This window comes from Triticum aestivum, chromosome 3B, assembly GCF_018294505.1.
Source record: "Triticum aestivum cultivar Chinese Spring chromosome 3B, IWGSC CS RefSeq v2.1, whole genome shotgun sequence".
Lineage (NCBI taxonomy): Eukaryota > Viridiplantae > Streptophyta > Magnoliopsida > Poales > Poaceae > Triticum > Triticum aestivum.
In genome coordinates, this window is record NC_057801.1 from 696,038,256 (window position 1) to 696,054,567 (window position 16,312).

Sequence of the window (16,312 nt, forward strand, 5' to 3'; positions counted from 1 at the left end):
CCAAATTGTTCTGGGAACAAGCACATGAGCTACTTGGTGTTAGAAGACCGAGGCTGCACCCGTATACATGGTCTAGAGATATTATTTGTGACAGTCAATTCACAGAGGTGGAGAGAGCTCAAATGATCTCTGTTATGTGGGCAATATGGCACTCCAGAAACAGAATCACCCATGATGGAGAGAAGCTTGATCCTCTGGCCACAGTGAGACGCATCAGAGAAGATTTGGCGATACTTGATATTCCTTCTTCACATGCTTCGATCCTCCCCGGACATGAGTGGCGACCGCCAGATGAGGGTGTTGTCAAAATTAATACTGATGCGGCTATAAACATGGATCCGAACAAGGCTGGAGCAGGAGGTGTGGCACGTTCAACCTCGGCTTTGTTGGGAGCTTGGAGTAAACCCCACGACGGGGTGACGGATCCATTCATAGGTGAGGCCTTGGCGCTCCGTGGCGGCGTCATCTTTGCAAGCTTGCGAGGTTTCTCACATGTGATTATGAAGACAGACTGCCTAGAGGTCGTTAACCTCTGGAACACTCGCCATAATAGTCTTTCTATAGTGGCACCCTTATTTTTAGAGATTGGAGAGCTAGCTTTCTCTTTTACGTCTTTTGTTATTCAACATGTAAACAGATCTGCCAACGCACCGGCCCATCTCTGTGCGAAGCATGCTTGCTCTGATGGTCACCGAGAGTTGGACAGGTTCTAGATGATGCTAGGAGTTTCTTGGTTGAATAAAGCTCTCAGATTGAACGCAAAAAAAAAAGATACCGACAATCAAAATGACGGCGTTGGACGGCAAGACACATTCAGACCGCACGGTCCGAACGGATGCGAGTGGTTTGAGAGACGGCAAGACACATTCAGACCGCACGGTCCGAACGGATGCGAGTGGTTTGAGAGTCCGCATGGAGATGCTGGTTTGTTTATGGGATGAAAGCAAAAGTTTCTTGGGTTTGTTTCCAGGGAGCAGAAACCAACTTTGATCTTTGGAGGAGTACAACACACAGAAACAGAGCAGAGGTAATTCACACTTGCAATTACAATTTGAGATTTTCGGAGTACTGTCTCATAGCTCTCCCGTAGGCTGGCCTTTGGGGAGACCGGGAGAGAGTTCCGCACCAGCTTTCTGGCAAATGTACGTACGTACCATGTCAAGAAACAAATCAACAAGGCAGACACCGACGATCTGCTTAGCATAACAGCTCTACTAACTAATTAAGCAGCGGCCTTATGCTGCTGTCACCTCATGCGAACTCTCTCTGCAGCGGCGGCTACACCTGGGCGGCGACCTTGTCGACGGACTGCTCGTCGACGTCGACGGCGGTGTCGGCGACCTTGATCTTGGCCTCGCCCATCTCCACCGCGGCGGCCGCCTTCTTGGCGTCCTCCACCTCGTCGGCCTCGTCGCCGGCGTCCTCCCCTTTGCCGGCCGGCACGGCGCCGGCGGCGGGGCCCTTGTTCTTCCGGTAGATGGCGTAGAGGATGAGCTGCATCAGGCCCAGGAAGCTCCCGCACCCGTTGGGGATCTGCATGCATGCGCGCGCGTAAAAAAAACTACTCCCTCCGTTCTTAAATATTTGTTTTTTTAGACATTTCAAATGAACTACCATATAAGGATGTATGTAGACATATTTTAGAGTGTAGATTTACTCATTTTGCTTCGTATGTAGTCACTTGTTGAAATCTCTAGAAAGACAAATATTTAGAAACGGAGGGAGTACGTGTCAGCTTGTTTTTACTTTTGAACTACAGGTTGTACTCCAGCAATGCGCCCCATGTCTCGCTGTGTGTTGCAACTTGCAAGTGGTGGGCACTCTCCCAATCCATCCGCTCCAAGGACTAGGAGCATTCAATGGCTACAGCTAGCAGTGCAGCGCACACCGGCCGTGCGGTGCATGGGTCTGCTAGTACCCATCGGCCAGCGCGATACGGGTGGATCACGGATCAGATCGATCATCAGAACCGAACGACATGTCGATCGGATCGTGGCTTGCCAGGGGTGGAGAAGAGAAGAGAATGACGTACGTAGATGAAGGGGTCGAGGCCGAGCAGGCCGTAGATGAACCAGGAGGTGCCGCAGAGGAACACGGACAGGGACAGCAGGAACGGCATGTACTCCACGCTCTTGGTCTTGATCACCAACCTCTGCGCACGCACACACGCACGGCCCATGACTCGGTTAGTGAAAGTTACTAGCATGTACGTACATCAATTCGCTGGGCGTGGGTAGCGTGCGTGCGTACCATGATGGAGAGCGGCGAGGCGTACATGCAGATGGAGAAGACGGTGGCGGCGAGGCCGCAGAAGACGGTGCGGGCCCTGCCGTGCAGCGCCAGCAGCGACACCAGCACCACCGTGGCGAAGATGGTGGTGACCACGCTGAGGAGGCCCAGCATCCGGATCTTGGCCTTGCGCTCCGCGAAGATGAGGAAGATGACCACGTAGATGGCCTCGATCACCGACCCCGCGCCGTTGATCGTCGTCACCAGGATGTTGTTCGGGGACACGAACGGCAGCCCGTACCTTCATCCACCCAACCACAAACCAACCATCAGTCAAATTTTCTCTCGGGAGAAATGTTTTACGATCTAGCAGGTGGAAAGTAGAAGCACATGAACGTGAGGACACGTCACTGCCCGGCTGGCTGGCAACGCCGACAGGCCAGGGTGGCCGTGCGCGAACCGTGACGCACAAATTTATCGTTCCCGGGCCCGTGGTACTATTCACTGTCGCGGCGCTGGCAGGTGGGTCCAGGACCAGCTTTCTTTCTATCTACCGGGGAAACCGGACACAGGCTAGTCTACGCTAGGAGCCAACTCACGCCTGGCTCCATCAGCTGCAGTGTTTCTTCTGCACTGTTCGCTCACATGTTTGAATATGTACATGCCTAGAACAGATCCAGCAGGCGATCCTTGCAGGTTGCAAGCACGGAATTTTTCACTGTAAATTGAGCTGCTTTTGTGAAAAATGGCATGGAAGAACCGAAGAAGAATCAGTCGTGCATGCGAAGGCTGTGTGTTGCCACTACTACTTTTTAGAGAAAAGGCCGGTGTGTCTAGCCTCTAGTAGTAGTACAAGAGTGCAAGGCTGTGTCTGAAGCATGTGATGGTTGGGGAGCGGTTGGTTACCATGCGGATAGGAGGCAGTTGAGCAGCGTCATGTTGTATGGCACGCCGGAGAAGTCCTCCGTCGACTTCCTCTTGATGATCCTCCAGAAGGTGACGCTGCAGCAACACAACAGAAATTTCTCACCGCTCAGAACAGAAGATATTAATCGAGCACGCTGGAAAAATGTACTGTAGTTCAGAGCTTCAGGAAAAATGGTAACAACAATGGAGTGCGACATGATAGTTGGTTAGTCTGTCTCTAGATAGATGGTACACAGATTCTAACTTTCAGTCGGCATCAAAGATCTGCAGGGTTTCATGTGCTGACTAATGGTTTCTCAGAACCACTCTTCGAGAAAGAAAGAAATGGTGCGTGGAGAGGAAAGCGAAGTGCAGAGAAGGCTCCAAGAACAGGTTCTTCAGATCCCGTCTTTGTGCTCACACCACAAGAGCTCAGCGAAAGAAACACAGGGAGAATCAAGGAGGCGGTGCGCCACGGGAGCACTTACACCGGCGACAGGAAGAGGAACAGAGCGATAACATTGCCTGGCAAATGGAAAACAGCAGTCAGACTCAGACCAATCCACAAAAGAAGACGGTGGAAAGAACGCCAAACAGAGGGAAGAAGAACATCGGCCATGGCGCTCGCTCACCAGAGACCCCGAAGAAGAACCTCGCGATATGCTCCATCTCGGCGCCTCTACCCCAAGAGCACGGTGGGGGGAGAGGGAGAGGTGAGGTCTATCTATCCTTCTCGTGCGAGAGAGAGGAGAGGGGAGGAGTGGAGAGGACAGAGGAGCACTCAGCTGCACCGAGTAGCTCTCAGCTCCCAACGGCTCGGTAATCAGTACCGCGCTAGGCAACACGGGAGCTAGCGTTACGAATGCGGCGTGTCTTTCTCTGCGCCTGCGGTGATGTGTGGCTGGACTGAAGAGGTGCGAGCAGGGAGACGATATATAGGGAACAGAGAGAGGTGAGCAGGATGCGGAGGGCACGCTTCATTTCGAGCTTATCTACTCCTGTGTGACGAAAGAATGTTGGGTGGGAAAACACAAATACGCTCCGGCAGTGATAATTCAGCAACACCGGCATAGTACGTACTCTAGTACGGTCTATACATCGGTACAGGACACTGTCATTTCCTTCAAACCAAAAGTGCTCTCTCGAAATTCTCCGTTAATCTCTTCAAACGGCTCCAAAATCTTTTTTTCACGAATACGCAAGCTGTGTATCTTTGTATTGATAGAAGGAGAATGTAGCATGAGATTACAACACATACAAAGCCATGTACACGATAGGCATGGTGCACAAGCGTCGGAGCAAACTAGAACAAGGGGTCTGCTCAGCCCTAAGTGGCAAGACTAGCAACTACGCGCCGGGGATGATGTTAAGTAGCCCTTTGGCGCCTGCCTTGGCCCAGAGGCGCGCCTCGTCTTTGATGGTGTCGGTGATGCGAGTGAGCGCGGTGGCCACTATAGCTCCAAAATCATCTCTCCCAGCTGAAAAATTACCACTATGGTGGCCACTATAGCTGCTGGGAGAGACCGTCGCAAAATAGTTTCTCCCACGATTTTAATCTTTGACTAGGGCATTGGACTTTAAGGTTTCGAGTCGGAGAGAAGTTTTTTTAGCATCAATTTCTTTTAATCTTGAATAGTTGTATTTTCATGTTTTTTCTGAAATGGGGCATCCTGTCGATTTCTATGTGTGTGATGCCGTTATACCGAGGCATCTCAATGGTCTCCATCGATGGCGGCACGCGGACTGCATTTTGGTTGGACAATTGTCTTGGATGTGGAGTTACCTGCAACCGCCACCCCAGTTCTCTCATGCTTCGGACCCTTGGCGACCATGTGATATCATCTTCGCATGCCTTGTCGCCGTGAGCTTTCAGGACGTTGTTCATGGTCGGTACTCGGGTGATGCTCACCTGAGGTTGCTCCACTGCTACCCAGCCCTGGTCAGGATCCCTCTGAGAAACGACATGGGCGTTTATTCTCTTGTGATGCTCGGGTCCTTGGAAGCACCGGGTTAGTGGCGGTGCCAGTGGAGGATTGTGGGGGTTGATGGTTGCACCTTAACGTGAGAGGGGAGGGGGCACCCTCCCAGTTAACTGTTGCTTCTTCAAATGTGTCGCGGGGGCACTTCGGTGCGGAAAGCTCATCTTGCCATCTCCAACCGACACCATGCTTATCGTTGGCTCGGCTGCCTCGGCAATAGAAAATGTGCTGGAGAGTCGTTGGTCGCCGTCCCTTCTTATATGCGTTCTTTGTCCTGTAAAACTCATTGTTTTTCCTTCTTCGAAAAGGCAATATATTAAGTGTCACAAACACTCATACAGAAAAATGAATTACATCTAAATCCTTTGGGCTGACGAGATTTTCTTCCTCCCTCATCCACCGACGACGCACCCGTGGGCAAAGCCCGATGCCGCCTCCGGGCCTCCTCCTCAGTGAAGCAAATATGCTAAAGCGCAGAATTTTGTAGAAGCATAGGTCGTGAAGTCGTTGATTTAGACCATAAGACGTAGTTCAGGGCTCGCTTTGACATGAAAATTCAGATGGAGAACCCCTCCGCACGTGACCATTCAGAAAAAGTTAAAATTGGAGAGTTTCGCTTGTGAGGTGGTAGTATTGGTTCGGGTAAAGAGAGCCGCTTGATTTGGAGCTGGAGAGAAGTTTCTCCCAGGATCAAATCATTTGTTGCGACCGGTTGCATTTTCATGCCTGCTCCATCTTTTCTTTATGTGTCCCGCTCGGCACGCAACAGGAAACCAGCCAGTCTCGGAACAACAACAAAACACATGCGTGCACCGGAGCATGCCGGGCCAACGGACAGGTCTTCCCAAGGCCAACCCCAGCACACAACCCCAAATTATCCGGGTGTGTCTGTCTTGACCCAAATGGACAGAAAAGATGGTCCAACACGCGACCCCATCAGCAAAATATGTTTGTTTCTTATCCGGCTCGATCCATTCCGGATACAAATTTGGTCGAGCTTTGACCACGTTCATGTTGGAATTTGCTGGTGGACTTTTGGCCCAAAGCCCAACTAAAATTCTGAAATTCTCTTAGCCCATTCATGCACACATGTGAGTGAAGTGAGTGAGGCTAAAGTTTAGTCCCATCTTATAAGTTGAGAGAGAGTTGCACCTCTTTATAAGGTGAGCTCCGGAGTTATTACGTTGGATTATATCCAAACGTCGAAAAACTTGGTAGATCCCTTCACAAAGGGTCTATCACGTAATGTGATAGATAATGCATCGATGGAGATGGGTTTGAGACCCACCGCATGAGTTGTCCATAGTGGTAACCCACTCTATGTGATCGGAGATCCCGTGAAGTAGAAGTGGGAGACAAGCTGTTGGTCAGCTGAGAGGAGAGTATCCTTATTTTAATTATCCCACTCCATAAAGATGCAATACTCTCCTGATCTGCATGGCAGGTTGATATCTATCTTAATGTGTTTCAAGTGGCTTATTTGAGTAAGCAGAGATGTTGTCCTGCAGAGCATCTCCTGAGGAACACACCTATATGAATTTGACTGTTAACGTCGCAGTCTGTGAGAAGTGGGTGCTCTCTAATAAATTCATGAAAGGCCCTGGAGTACGACGTATACGCTCCACCCGCGGGGAAGCCTTGCGGCAGCCCAGTACCGGTCAAGAATTTGTGTGAAACTAGTCTCGCAGAAAACTTGTAGTTCAAGGCATAGTCCACTATTCAAGTTGTGATCTAGTGTAGCATAAATCTCTAAGTGGAAGTTCAACTTCACAGTCTCCACTAAGCACCGGTATATAAACAATGTTTTGGAACCAAATGGTGAAATGTGCCAATGAGACTTTGTGGGGGATTGTTGGAATTTGCTAGTGGGCTTTTGGCCCAAAGCCCAACTAAAATTCTGAAATTCTCTTGGCCCATTCATGCACACATGTGAGTGGAGTGAGTGAGGCTAAAGTTTAGTCCCACCTCATAAGTTGAGAGAGAGTTGCACCTCTTTATAAGGTGAGCTCTCCTACCACTTGTATGAGCATGAGAAGAGGAGACCTACACGCGCGCTCCTCCTCCTCCTCGCCTCGCCACGCCACGCCGCCTCGCCTCGCCTCGTCACGACGCGCCGCGGGTTGCGGGATTGAGCCGAGCCGAGGACAGAGCTATGCACGTTGTCTATATTTTTGCTGCTCGGGAAAAATTAATGAGTCATTAATTAATAATTAACGGACGCGTTAATTACTGAACCGTTTCCGGTTCTTTTGGATCGTGACGACTCGGACGTGGGGTTTACTCCCACGACCTACCCGGCCCGCACTATATAGTCAGGCAGACGTCTACCCTAGCCGCCGCCGTTTTCGTATGGTTTCTCACCGCCGTTCCAGACCATTGCGCCGCCAATCAAGTCTTCTCCATCCCTCCTTTCGGCGTGCACCGGGAGAAGGGACAGCAGGCCTCCGGAACCCCGCCTCTCGTGATCCTGTACGGGAGAGGGGCGATCAGGTTTTTGGGGAGCGCACTCGTGTGACTGCTAGCAGCGACGACTTCGCGAACGACGACTTCTTCCCCGACCTCGGCAACCTCATCCTCGACGACATGGGCGACAACGTCAACGCCGGCGGTGCTGCTCCCGCTGCACCGTATGTGATTCTATCTTTCCTGTTCGAGATCGTGGTAGAATTCATGTTTCTAGTATGTGCCCTAGATGTGATCTGTTCATCTACTATGCTAGTTCGCATGATTAGTTCAATCTCTGCTACTGTAGTCATGATTTATCTTCTGTTAATTCGGATTAATTCTCGTAGTAATTTGCTCATATTTTCAACAATCCAAAAACCTGATTATAGGCAATTTACTCCGAGTGGTTTTGCTGCGCATCTGAAGCCGCCTGCCTTTAAGGGGGCGCAATATAAGAGGTGGCGCACGAGAGCAGTCTACTGGTTTCAGACCATGGGCTGCTATGACGCCACTAAGGGCAAGCCTGAGGGCGATCTTAATCCAGCACAGCTGGAAGCTTTTGAGAAGATCGATACTCTCTTTAAAGGCGCTCTTCTGGGTGTTCTTGATGATTCCATTGTGGATTCGTATATGTCGTTTGACAACGGCAAGGACATGTGGGCTGCGCTCGAGGCCAAGTTTGGTGCCTCGGACGCCGGTAGCGAGTTGTACGTCATGGAGCAATTCTATGACTACAAGATGACTGATGAGCGCTCTGTTGTACAGCAGGCTCATGAGATACAGTCGCTCGCAAAAGAACTTGAGCACTTCAAGTGTGTGTTGCCGGACAAATTTGTTGCCGGAGGCATTATTGCCAAGCTTCCACCTTCGTGGAACAATTTTGCTACTTCCCTGAAACACAAGAGACAGGAGTTTTCCGTTGCGGATCTCATTGGTACTCTTGATGTTGAAGAGAAGGCGAGAGCAAAGGACACACGTGCTCGAGTTGCCGAGGGAGCTTCTAGTGCCCACATGGTACAGAAGAAGAACTTCCAGCCCAATAAGTTCAAAAACAACAAGAACAAAACTCAGGGGAAAGGCAAGTTTGATACAAAGAACAAGCCATCACATTCTACCAACTTCAAGAAGAATTCTCATAAGAAGGGGAAGGGACTTTGCCATGTCTGCGGTGATCCTAATCACTGGGCTCCGAAGTGTCCTAACCGCTTTGAGGAGCGCGAACATGAGAAGGGCGGCAAGTCCGCTAATGTTGTCATCGGTGATACTGATATGAAGGAATCAGGGTACGGTATTTTTCCTACCATCCTTTCAGTATTTCAATCCCCTGATTGGTTAATTGACACCGGTGCCAATGTACATGTTTGTGCTGACGCCTCCATGTTTTCTTCTTACCAGGCCACAGGGACTTCTCCCGTGCTGATGGGGAACGGGTCACATGCCATCGTTCGAGGTGTTGGTACGGTCGATCTGAAGTTTACTTCGGGGAAGACCGTGCGTCTGAAGAACGTTCATCATGTGCCGTCCATCAATAAAAATCTCGTTAGCGGTTCCCGTTTATGTCGAGATGGTTTTAAGTTGGTTTTTGAGTCCAATAAAGTTGTAATTTCCAAGTGTGGACAATTTGTTGGAAAAGGCTATGAGTGCGGAGGCTTGTTCCGCCTATCTTTGTCAGATATTTGCACTAAAGTTATTAATAATGTTTGCCACAATAATGAGTCAGATATTTGGCATGCACGACTTTGTCATATTAACTTTGGTTGCATGACGCGGCTAGCCAATATGAATTTAATTCCGAAAATCTCTACTGTCAAAGGCTCTAAGTGCCAAGTATGTGTGCAAGCTAAACAACCTCGCAAGTCCCATAAGACTGCAGAGGCAAGAGACTTGGCGCCACTAGAGCTTATACATTCTGATCTCTGTGAGATGAATGGCGTGTTGACAAAAGGTGGAAAGAGATACTTCATGACGTTGATTGATGACTCCACTAGATATTGTTATGTGTATCTTCTGAAATCAAAAGATGAGGCTTTAACTTTCTTCAAAAACTATAAAGCTGAGGCAGAGAACCAACTTGATCGAAAAATTAAACGGCTTAGGTCCGATCGTGGTGGAGAGTATTTTTCCAATGAATTTGATCTGTTTTGTGCGGAACATGGTATAATCCATGAGAGGACGCCTCCCTACTCACCTCAGTCTAATGGGGTGGCCGAAAGAAAGAACCGAACTCTAACTGATTTGGTTAACGCCATGTTAGACACATCGGGTCTTTCCAAGGAATGGTGGGGGGAGGCGCTAATGACCGCGTGTCATGTCCTAAACCGAGTTCCCACAAAGCATAAGACCATGACTCCATTTGAGGAATGGGAAAGGAAAAGGTTGAAACTCTCTTACCTACGTTCTTGGGGTTGTTTGGCGAAAGTCAATATACCAATTCCCAAGAAGCGCAAGCTTGGACCAAAAACCGTGGATTGTGTTCTTCTGGGCTATGCTTTTCATAGCATTGGCTATAGATTTTTGATAATAAAATCTGAGGTATCCGACATGCATGTTGGTACGATTATGGAGTCTAATGATGCAACTTTCTTTGAGGACATATTTCCTATGAAGGATATGTCAAGTTCATCAAATCAGGAGATACCTATTCCATCTAGTGAGGAACTCACTGTAATTCCTGAACCCACCATTGCGATGGAACACGTTGAGAATCCTGTTGAGGGTGACAATGAAACTCCTGTAAGGAGTAAGAGACAGAGGACTGCAAAGTCCTTTGGTGATGATTTCATTGTGTACCTTGTGGATGACACGCCCAGGACTATTTCAGAAGCCTATGCATCTCCTGATGCTGACTACTGGAAGGAAGCTGTTCGTAGCGAGATGGATTCCATCTTAGCTAACGGGACCTGGGAGATCACTGACCGTCCTTATGGGTGCAAACCTGTAGGATGTAAGTGGGTGTTCAAGAAGAAGCTTAGACCTGATGGTACGATTGAAAAGTACAAGGCACGGCTTGTGGCTAAGGGTTATACCCAGAAAGAAGGTGAAGACTTCTTTGATACTTACTCACCCGTGGCTAGACTGACCACAATTCGGGTGCTACTATCACTGGCTGCCTCACATGGTCTTCTCGTTCATCAAATGGACGTTAAGACGGCTTTCCTCAATGGAGAGTTGAAGGAGGAAATTTACATGGATCAGCCAGATGGTTTTGTAGTACCTGGTCAGGAAGGAAAGGTGTGCAAGTTGTTAAAGTCTTTATATGGCCTTAAACAAGCTCCTAAGGAGTGGCATGAGAAGTTCGAAAGAACATTAACTGCTGCCGGCTTTGTAGTAAATGATGGTGACAAGTGTGTGTACTATCGCCATAGTGGGGGCGAAGGAGTTATTCTTTGTCTGTATGTCGACGACATATTGATCTTTGGAACCAAACTTGATTTAATCAAGGAGGTTAAGGATTTCTTATCTCGTTGTTTTGAGATGAAGGATCTAGGAGTAGCTGATGTTATCTTAAACATCAAGCTGTTGAGAGATGAGAATGGTGGGATCACACTGCTTCAGTCTCACTATGTGGAAAAGGTCTTGAGTCGTTTTGGGTATAGCGACTGCACGCCTTCTCCAACTCCATATGATGCTAGTGTGTTGCTTCGAAAGAATCGACGGATTGCTAGAGATCAACTGAGGTATTCTCAGATTATTGGCTCGCTTATGTATTTGGCGAGTGCCACGAGGCCTGACATCTCTTTTGCTGTGAGCAAGCTGAGTCGGTTTGTGTCAAAACCGGGAGATGATCATTGGCGTGCGCTTGAGAGAGTTATGCGCTACTTGAAGGGCACTGCGAGCTATGGGATTCACTACACCGGGTATCCAAGGGTACTGGAGGGTTATAGTGACTCAAACTGGATATCTGATGCTGATGAGATTAAGGCCACAAGTGGTTATGTTTTTACACTTGGTGGTGGCGCTGTTTCCTGGAAGTCTTGCAAGCAGACCATCTTAACGAGGTCAACTATGGAAGCAGAACTCACAGCATTAGACACTGCCACTGTTGAAGCAGAGTGGCTTCGTGAGCTATTGATGGACTTACCTATGGTTGAAAAACCAATACCCCCTATCCTGATGAACTGTGATAATCAAACTGTGATCGTCAAGATAAACAGTTCTAAGGACAATATGAAGTCCTCAAGGCATGTGAAGAGGAGATTAAAATCTGTCAGGAAACTGAGAAACTCCGGAGTTATTACGTTGGATTATATCCAAACGTCGAAAAACTTGGCAGATCCCTTCACAAAGGGTCTATCACGTAATGTGATAGATAATGCATCGATGGAGATGGGTTTGAGACCCACCGCATGAGTTGTCCATAGTGGTAACCCACTCTATGTGATCGGAGATCCCGTGAAGTAGAAGTGGGAGACAAGCTGTTGGTCAGCTGAGAGGAGAGTATCCTTATTTTAATTATCCCACTCCGTGAAGATGCAATACTCTCCTGATCTGCATGGCAGGTTGATATCTATCTTAATGTGTTCCAAGTGGCTTATTTGAGTAAGCAGAGATGTTGTCCTGCAGAGCATCTCCTGAGGAACACACCTATATGAATTTGACTGTTAACGTCGCAGTCTGTGAGAAGTGGGTGCTCTCTAATAAATTCATGAAAGGCCCTGGAGTACGACGTATACGCTCCACCCGCGGGGAAGCCTTGCGGCAGCCCAGTACCGGTCAAGAATTTGTGTGAAACTAGTCTCGCAGAAAACTTGTAGTTCAAGGCATAGTCCACTATTCAAGTTGTGATCTAGTGTAGCATAAATCTCTAAGTGGAAGTTCAACTTCACAGTCTCCACTAAGCACCGGTATATAAACAATGTTTTGGAACCAAATGGTGAAATGTGCCAATGAGACTTTGTGGGGGATTGTTGGAATTTGCTGGTGGGCTTTTGGCCCAAAGCCCAACTAAAATTCTGAAATTCTCTTGGCCCATTCATGCACACATGTGAGTGGAGTGAGTGAGGCTAAAGTTTAGTCCCACCTCATAAGTTGAGAGAGAGTTGCACCTCTTTATAAGGTGAGCTCTCCTACCACTTGTATGAGCATGAGAAGAGGAGACCTACACGCGCGCTCCTCCTCCTCGCCACGCCACGCCTCGCCTCGCCTCGCCTCGTCACGACGCGCCGCGGGTTGCGGGATTGAGCCGAGCCGAGGACAGAGCTATGCACGTTGTCTATATTTTTGCTGCTCGGGAAAAATTAATGAGTCATTAATTAATAATTAATGGACGCGTTAATTACTGAACCGTTTCCGGTTCTTTTGGATCATGACGACTCGGACGTGGGGTTTACTCCCACGACCTACCCGGCCCGCACTATATAGTCAGGCAGACGTCTACCCTAGCCGCGGCCGTTTCTCGTATGGTTTCTCACCGCCGTTCCAGACCATTGCGCCGCCAATCAAGTCTTCTCCATCCCTCCTTTCGGCGTGCACCGGGAGAAGGGACAGCAGGCCTCCGGAACCCCGCCTCTCTTGATCTTGTACGGGAGAGGGGCGATCAGGTTTTTGGGGAGTGCACTCGCGCGACTGCTGGCAGCGACGACTTCGCGAACGACGACTTCTTCCCCGACCTCGGCAACCTCATCCTCGACGACATGGGCGACAATGTCAACACCGGCGGTGCTGCTCCCGCTGCACCGTATGTGATTTTATCTTTCCTATTCGAGATCGTGGTAGAATTCATATTTCTAGTATGTGCCCTAGATGTGATCTGTTCATCTATTATGCTAGTTTGCATGATTAGTTCAATCTCTGCTACTATAGTCATGATTTATTTTCTGTTAATTCAGATTAATTCTCGTAGTAATTTGCTCATATTTTCAACAGTTCATGCCAGTGCTCCCTCCCTCCCTCCCAGACAACAAACCCGGGCCAAGCGCCACCCCCACTTCCCCCACCCTCCCCCCTCCCTCCACACACACACACCTCGCTCCCTGCCGGCCATGGGCTTCTGGAAGTGGGTGCCTGGCAAGAAGGCCAAGCACGACCACGAGGCGGGGTCGTCGTCCGCCTCATCTGGAAGCGCGGCCACCCACTCCACCTTGCCGGCAGCGTTCTCGATCTCACATCCGAGGGTCGTGCCACGCTTTACGGGCACCCTGGCTGTCGTGGTCCGATACCCACCTCGCCAATGCGTGGCATATGAGCCCGGATCGGGTGCCCATTCCCCCGTCCCGGCAAGCAATCGCGCACACCTCCACGAGACCGTCTGCTGTCGCGCACGGATCCCGCCACAGTACCTCGCCGACCGGCACTATGACGTCGACTCACCCCTCTGGGACACATGGTTTCAGGATGAGCATAACATCCATCGGCAAACTTTCTTTGATGGTCATGCTCGTAGCCCGGCCCGCGCGGCCTCGTGTGCGCGCATCGAACCCGCCCAGAGTATGTGGTCGCATACGAGTGCGCGGCGTGACACCGACGCCCTCTCCCTCCCTGTTGCCGCCGCCACCGCCACCTCCCACCATGACGGCCGAGGAGGAGGAGCCGCCGGTGCAGGCCGTGATGAAGGACTCCGAGAGGGAGTACAAGTGCAGCCAGGAGGAACAATGGAAGGGGCTGGAGGAGATGATGTCGCTCTCGGCCGCGCAGAGATGTCTACGTGCTGGAGCTGGAGATGAAGGAGGACCAGCCGCCCACCCTGGCCTAGAGCCAGGCGTTGTACAGGCAGTTTAGGTCGTGGACGACCATTGTGCCATGCAGACCGCCGTCGCCATCGCCACCAACACTGCCGCCCGCGTGGTCACCGTGGGCACCACCACCACAGCAACCTGCACAAGACGCGCCCGCCCGATTTTGGGGGCCACTGCCCCACCTCTATACATCGACCTGACAAGGGAGTCAGGGACACCGAGGACAAGGATGATGGCGCCTGAAGACGGCGGCGGCATCGGCGACGCGTGGGCGGCAGATCTACTGTTTTTTTTATGTTTTTTTAACTTAAGTACTATGTGCGGGCCGTGACTATCATGGACTTTTTAATTAAGTTATTATATATTAATGTTTTAAGCTATTTTGAAATGCATTTTTCTTTTCTTTTTAAGTCTAACATGGACATAAAATTTGGAATGCAGCCGCCCGTTGGATGCACTGACTGGCTGACGGTCAGTTTTGCCGACCTAAACAGACAATCAGTTTGGGGCAGAGAACGGCGAAAGTCGTGTGACCGAGCGCGCGCGTCCGTCCTCGTGGGATTCCCGTGTGGCCCTGGGCGAGAAAGTGAGCCACTGCGGCAGAGCTCAAGCGCATGGGAACGGATCCTCTAACATCATGAAGTGATGTCACAAAGCTACAGTGCAATCTTAGTGCAAAACGAAGAAGGGATGTCACGGGCACTGTAGCAAAGACATTGTGCACAGTTACTATTCATAGAAAATAAAATCTGAAATTAATTTTGTTACACCATAATTTTGTTTGTATGCAATTTTTGTAAATGTATACAATAGATTTGTAATTTACAAATTAATTCAAGTTATTTTAGACTTAATCACATGAATGTGAAGAAAGGATGCCAGAGTATTATAGTTTTCCTGACATCCCTTCGTGATGTTAGAGGATCTCGTTTCCAAGCGCACGGAGTACTCCGTCAGTGAGAAGCCCTTACGAGGCACGGGCTGTTTATACTTGGAAAATGGACGCTAATCGTAGCCGTATGTTTCTGTGCACGCACGCACGGTTCCTTGCGTGCAGCGTCCGGCGCTCTCCCGTTCCTGTGCAGGACTACACGCTATCCATGCTTGGTACTGTGCGTCCATGTGTCGGTCGACCGACGGTGCCATGGCAACAAAAGTGCGTGCCGCACGGTCACCGGTCTAACGTTTGTCACCATCGATCCATGCACGGGAGAAACAGCATGCACGCGCGCGTGTTGCTTCTGTTCTCGTCCGGTCCGGTCCGGTCGCGCGAGAAACCTTAACCAATAACCAGGCGCCCCAATAGTAAGATTAGCATTTGCCACACTGTTGGGGATGGATGCATGGAGACACGGAGTCACGGGATCGTCGGTGGCTTTTGAACCTTGGCTGGCCGGAGACGGGCGAGACCGAGAGAGGGCCATGCCTCGACGCCAATGCATGTGACTATGTGAGACCAGTCAATGTGCAGCAGCTAGTGTTGTCCAAACGTAGCAGAGTAGCAGTGATGCTTCCATATTTCCCATGGAATTCCCCATACGGTAGCGAGAGGGAGAAAGACGCTGGAGTGGCAGGACATGGCGCCGCGTTTGTGCCCGCACATCAGCGCACCGTCACGTACGTGCATGTGCAAGGAGACAGCAGGGGAGGCCTGTGGCCTTGTCCCCAAGCCCGTTGCGACGCTTGCTTTGGCAGTTGATCGATCATACTCCTACGTACAAGAGGTTTGGGGGACGAAAGTACGTGACGCCATTGTCTTTTTTGGTCCGGGGACAATGCATGATGAACCAATCGTGTGTCAACTCGAGAGCATGCAGAAATGACAAATCAGCGTGCCGCCTACGGTGCATGAATCATGCTTGATGATAATCTATACTACTTATAAGACAATAAGTTTTGGGAACCAGCATAACTCTCTAGGGGTGGCTTATCTCATTATATATAATGGTTGTGTTACAATACGTATAATATACGTACATAGGTACAGAAGCTATACATAGTCTAACACCCTCCCTCAATCTTAGCCACTTTCTAAAAAACTAAGAAGGGTAAGATTGTGCCTACAAGCCTCAAACTGTG

General features: G+C 49.8%; 1 protein-coding gene across 1 annotated transcript; it reads right to left on the bottom strand.

Annotated features, from left to right (window-relative positions):
• Positions 1–1,013: 1,013 nt before the first annotated feature.
• Positions 1,014–4,057, bottom strand: LOC123071827 (bidirectional sugar transporter SWEET1a). The gene is made up of 6 exons (XM_044495406.1): positions 3,768–4,057; positions 3,624–3,660; positions 3,136–3,231; positions 2,251–2,530; positions 2,033–2,152; positions 1,014–1,533 (listed from the first exon to the last, which is right to left on the bottom strand). The coding sequence occupies exons 1-6, from the start codon at positions 3,802–3,804 to the stop codon at positions 1,279–1,281; spliced, it is 825 nt and encodes a 274-aa protein (XP_044351341.1). The 5' UTR covers positions 3,805–4,057; the 3' UTR covers positions 1,014–1,278.
• Positions 4,058–16,312: the final 12,255 nt, after the last annotated feature.

Excerpts from the sequence above, each read along its gene's own strand:
- LOC123071827 (XM_044495406.1), bottom strand. The coding sequence starts at position 3,804 with ATGGAGCATATCGCGAGGTTCTTCTTCGGGGTCTCTG. Across the intron at positions 2,153-2,250 it reads CCTCGCCGCTCTCCATCATG|AGGTTGGTGATCAAGACCAA; the intron begins GTACGCACGCAC and ends GTGCGTGCGCAG. Across the intron at positions 1,534-2,032 it reads GCCTCGACCCCTTCATCTAC|ATCCCCAACGGGTGCGGGAG; the intron begins GTACGTCATTCT and ends GCATGCATGCAG.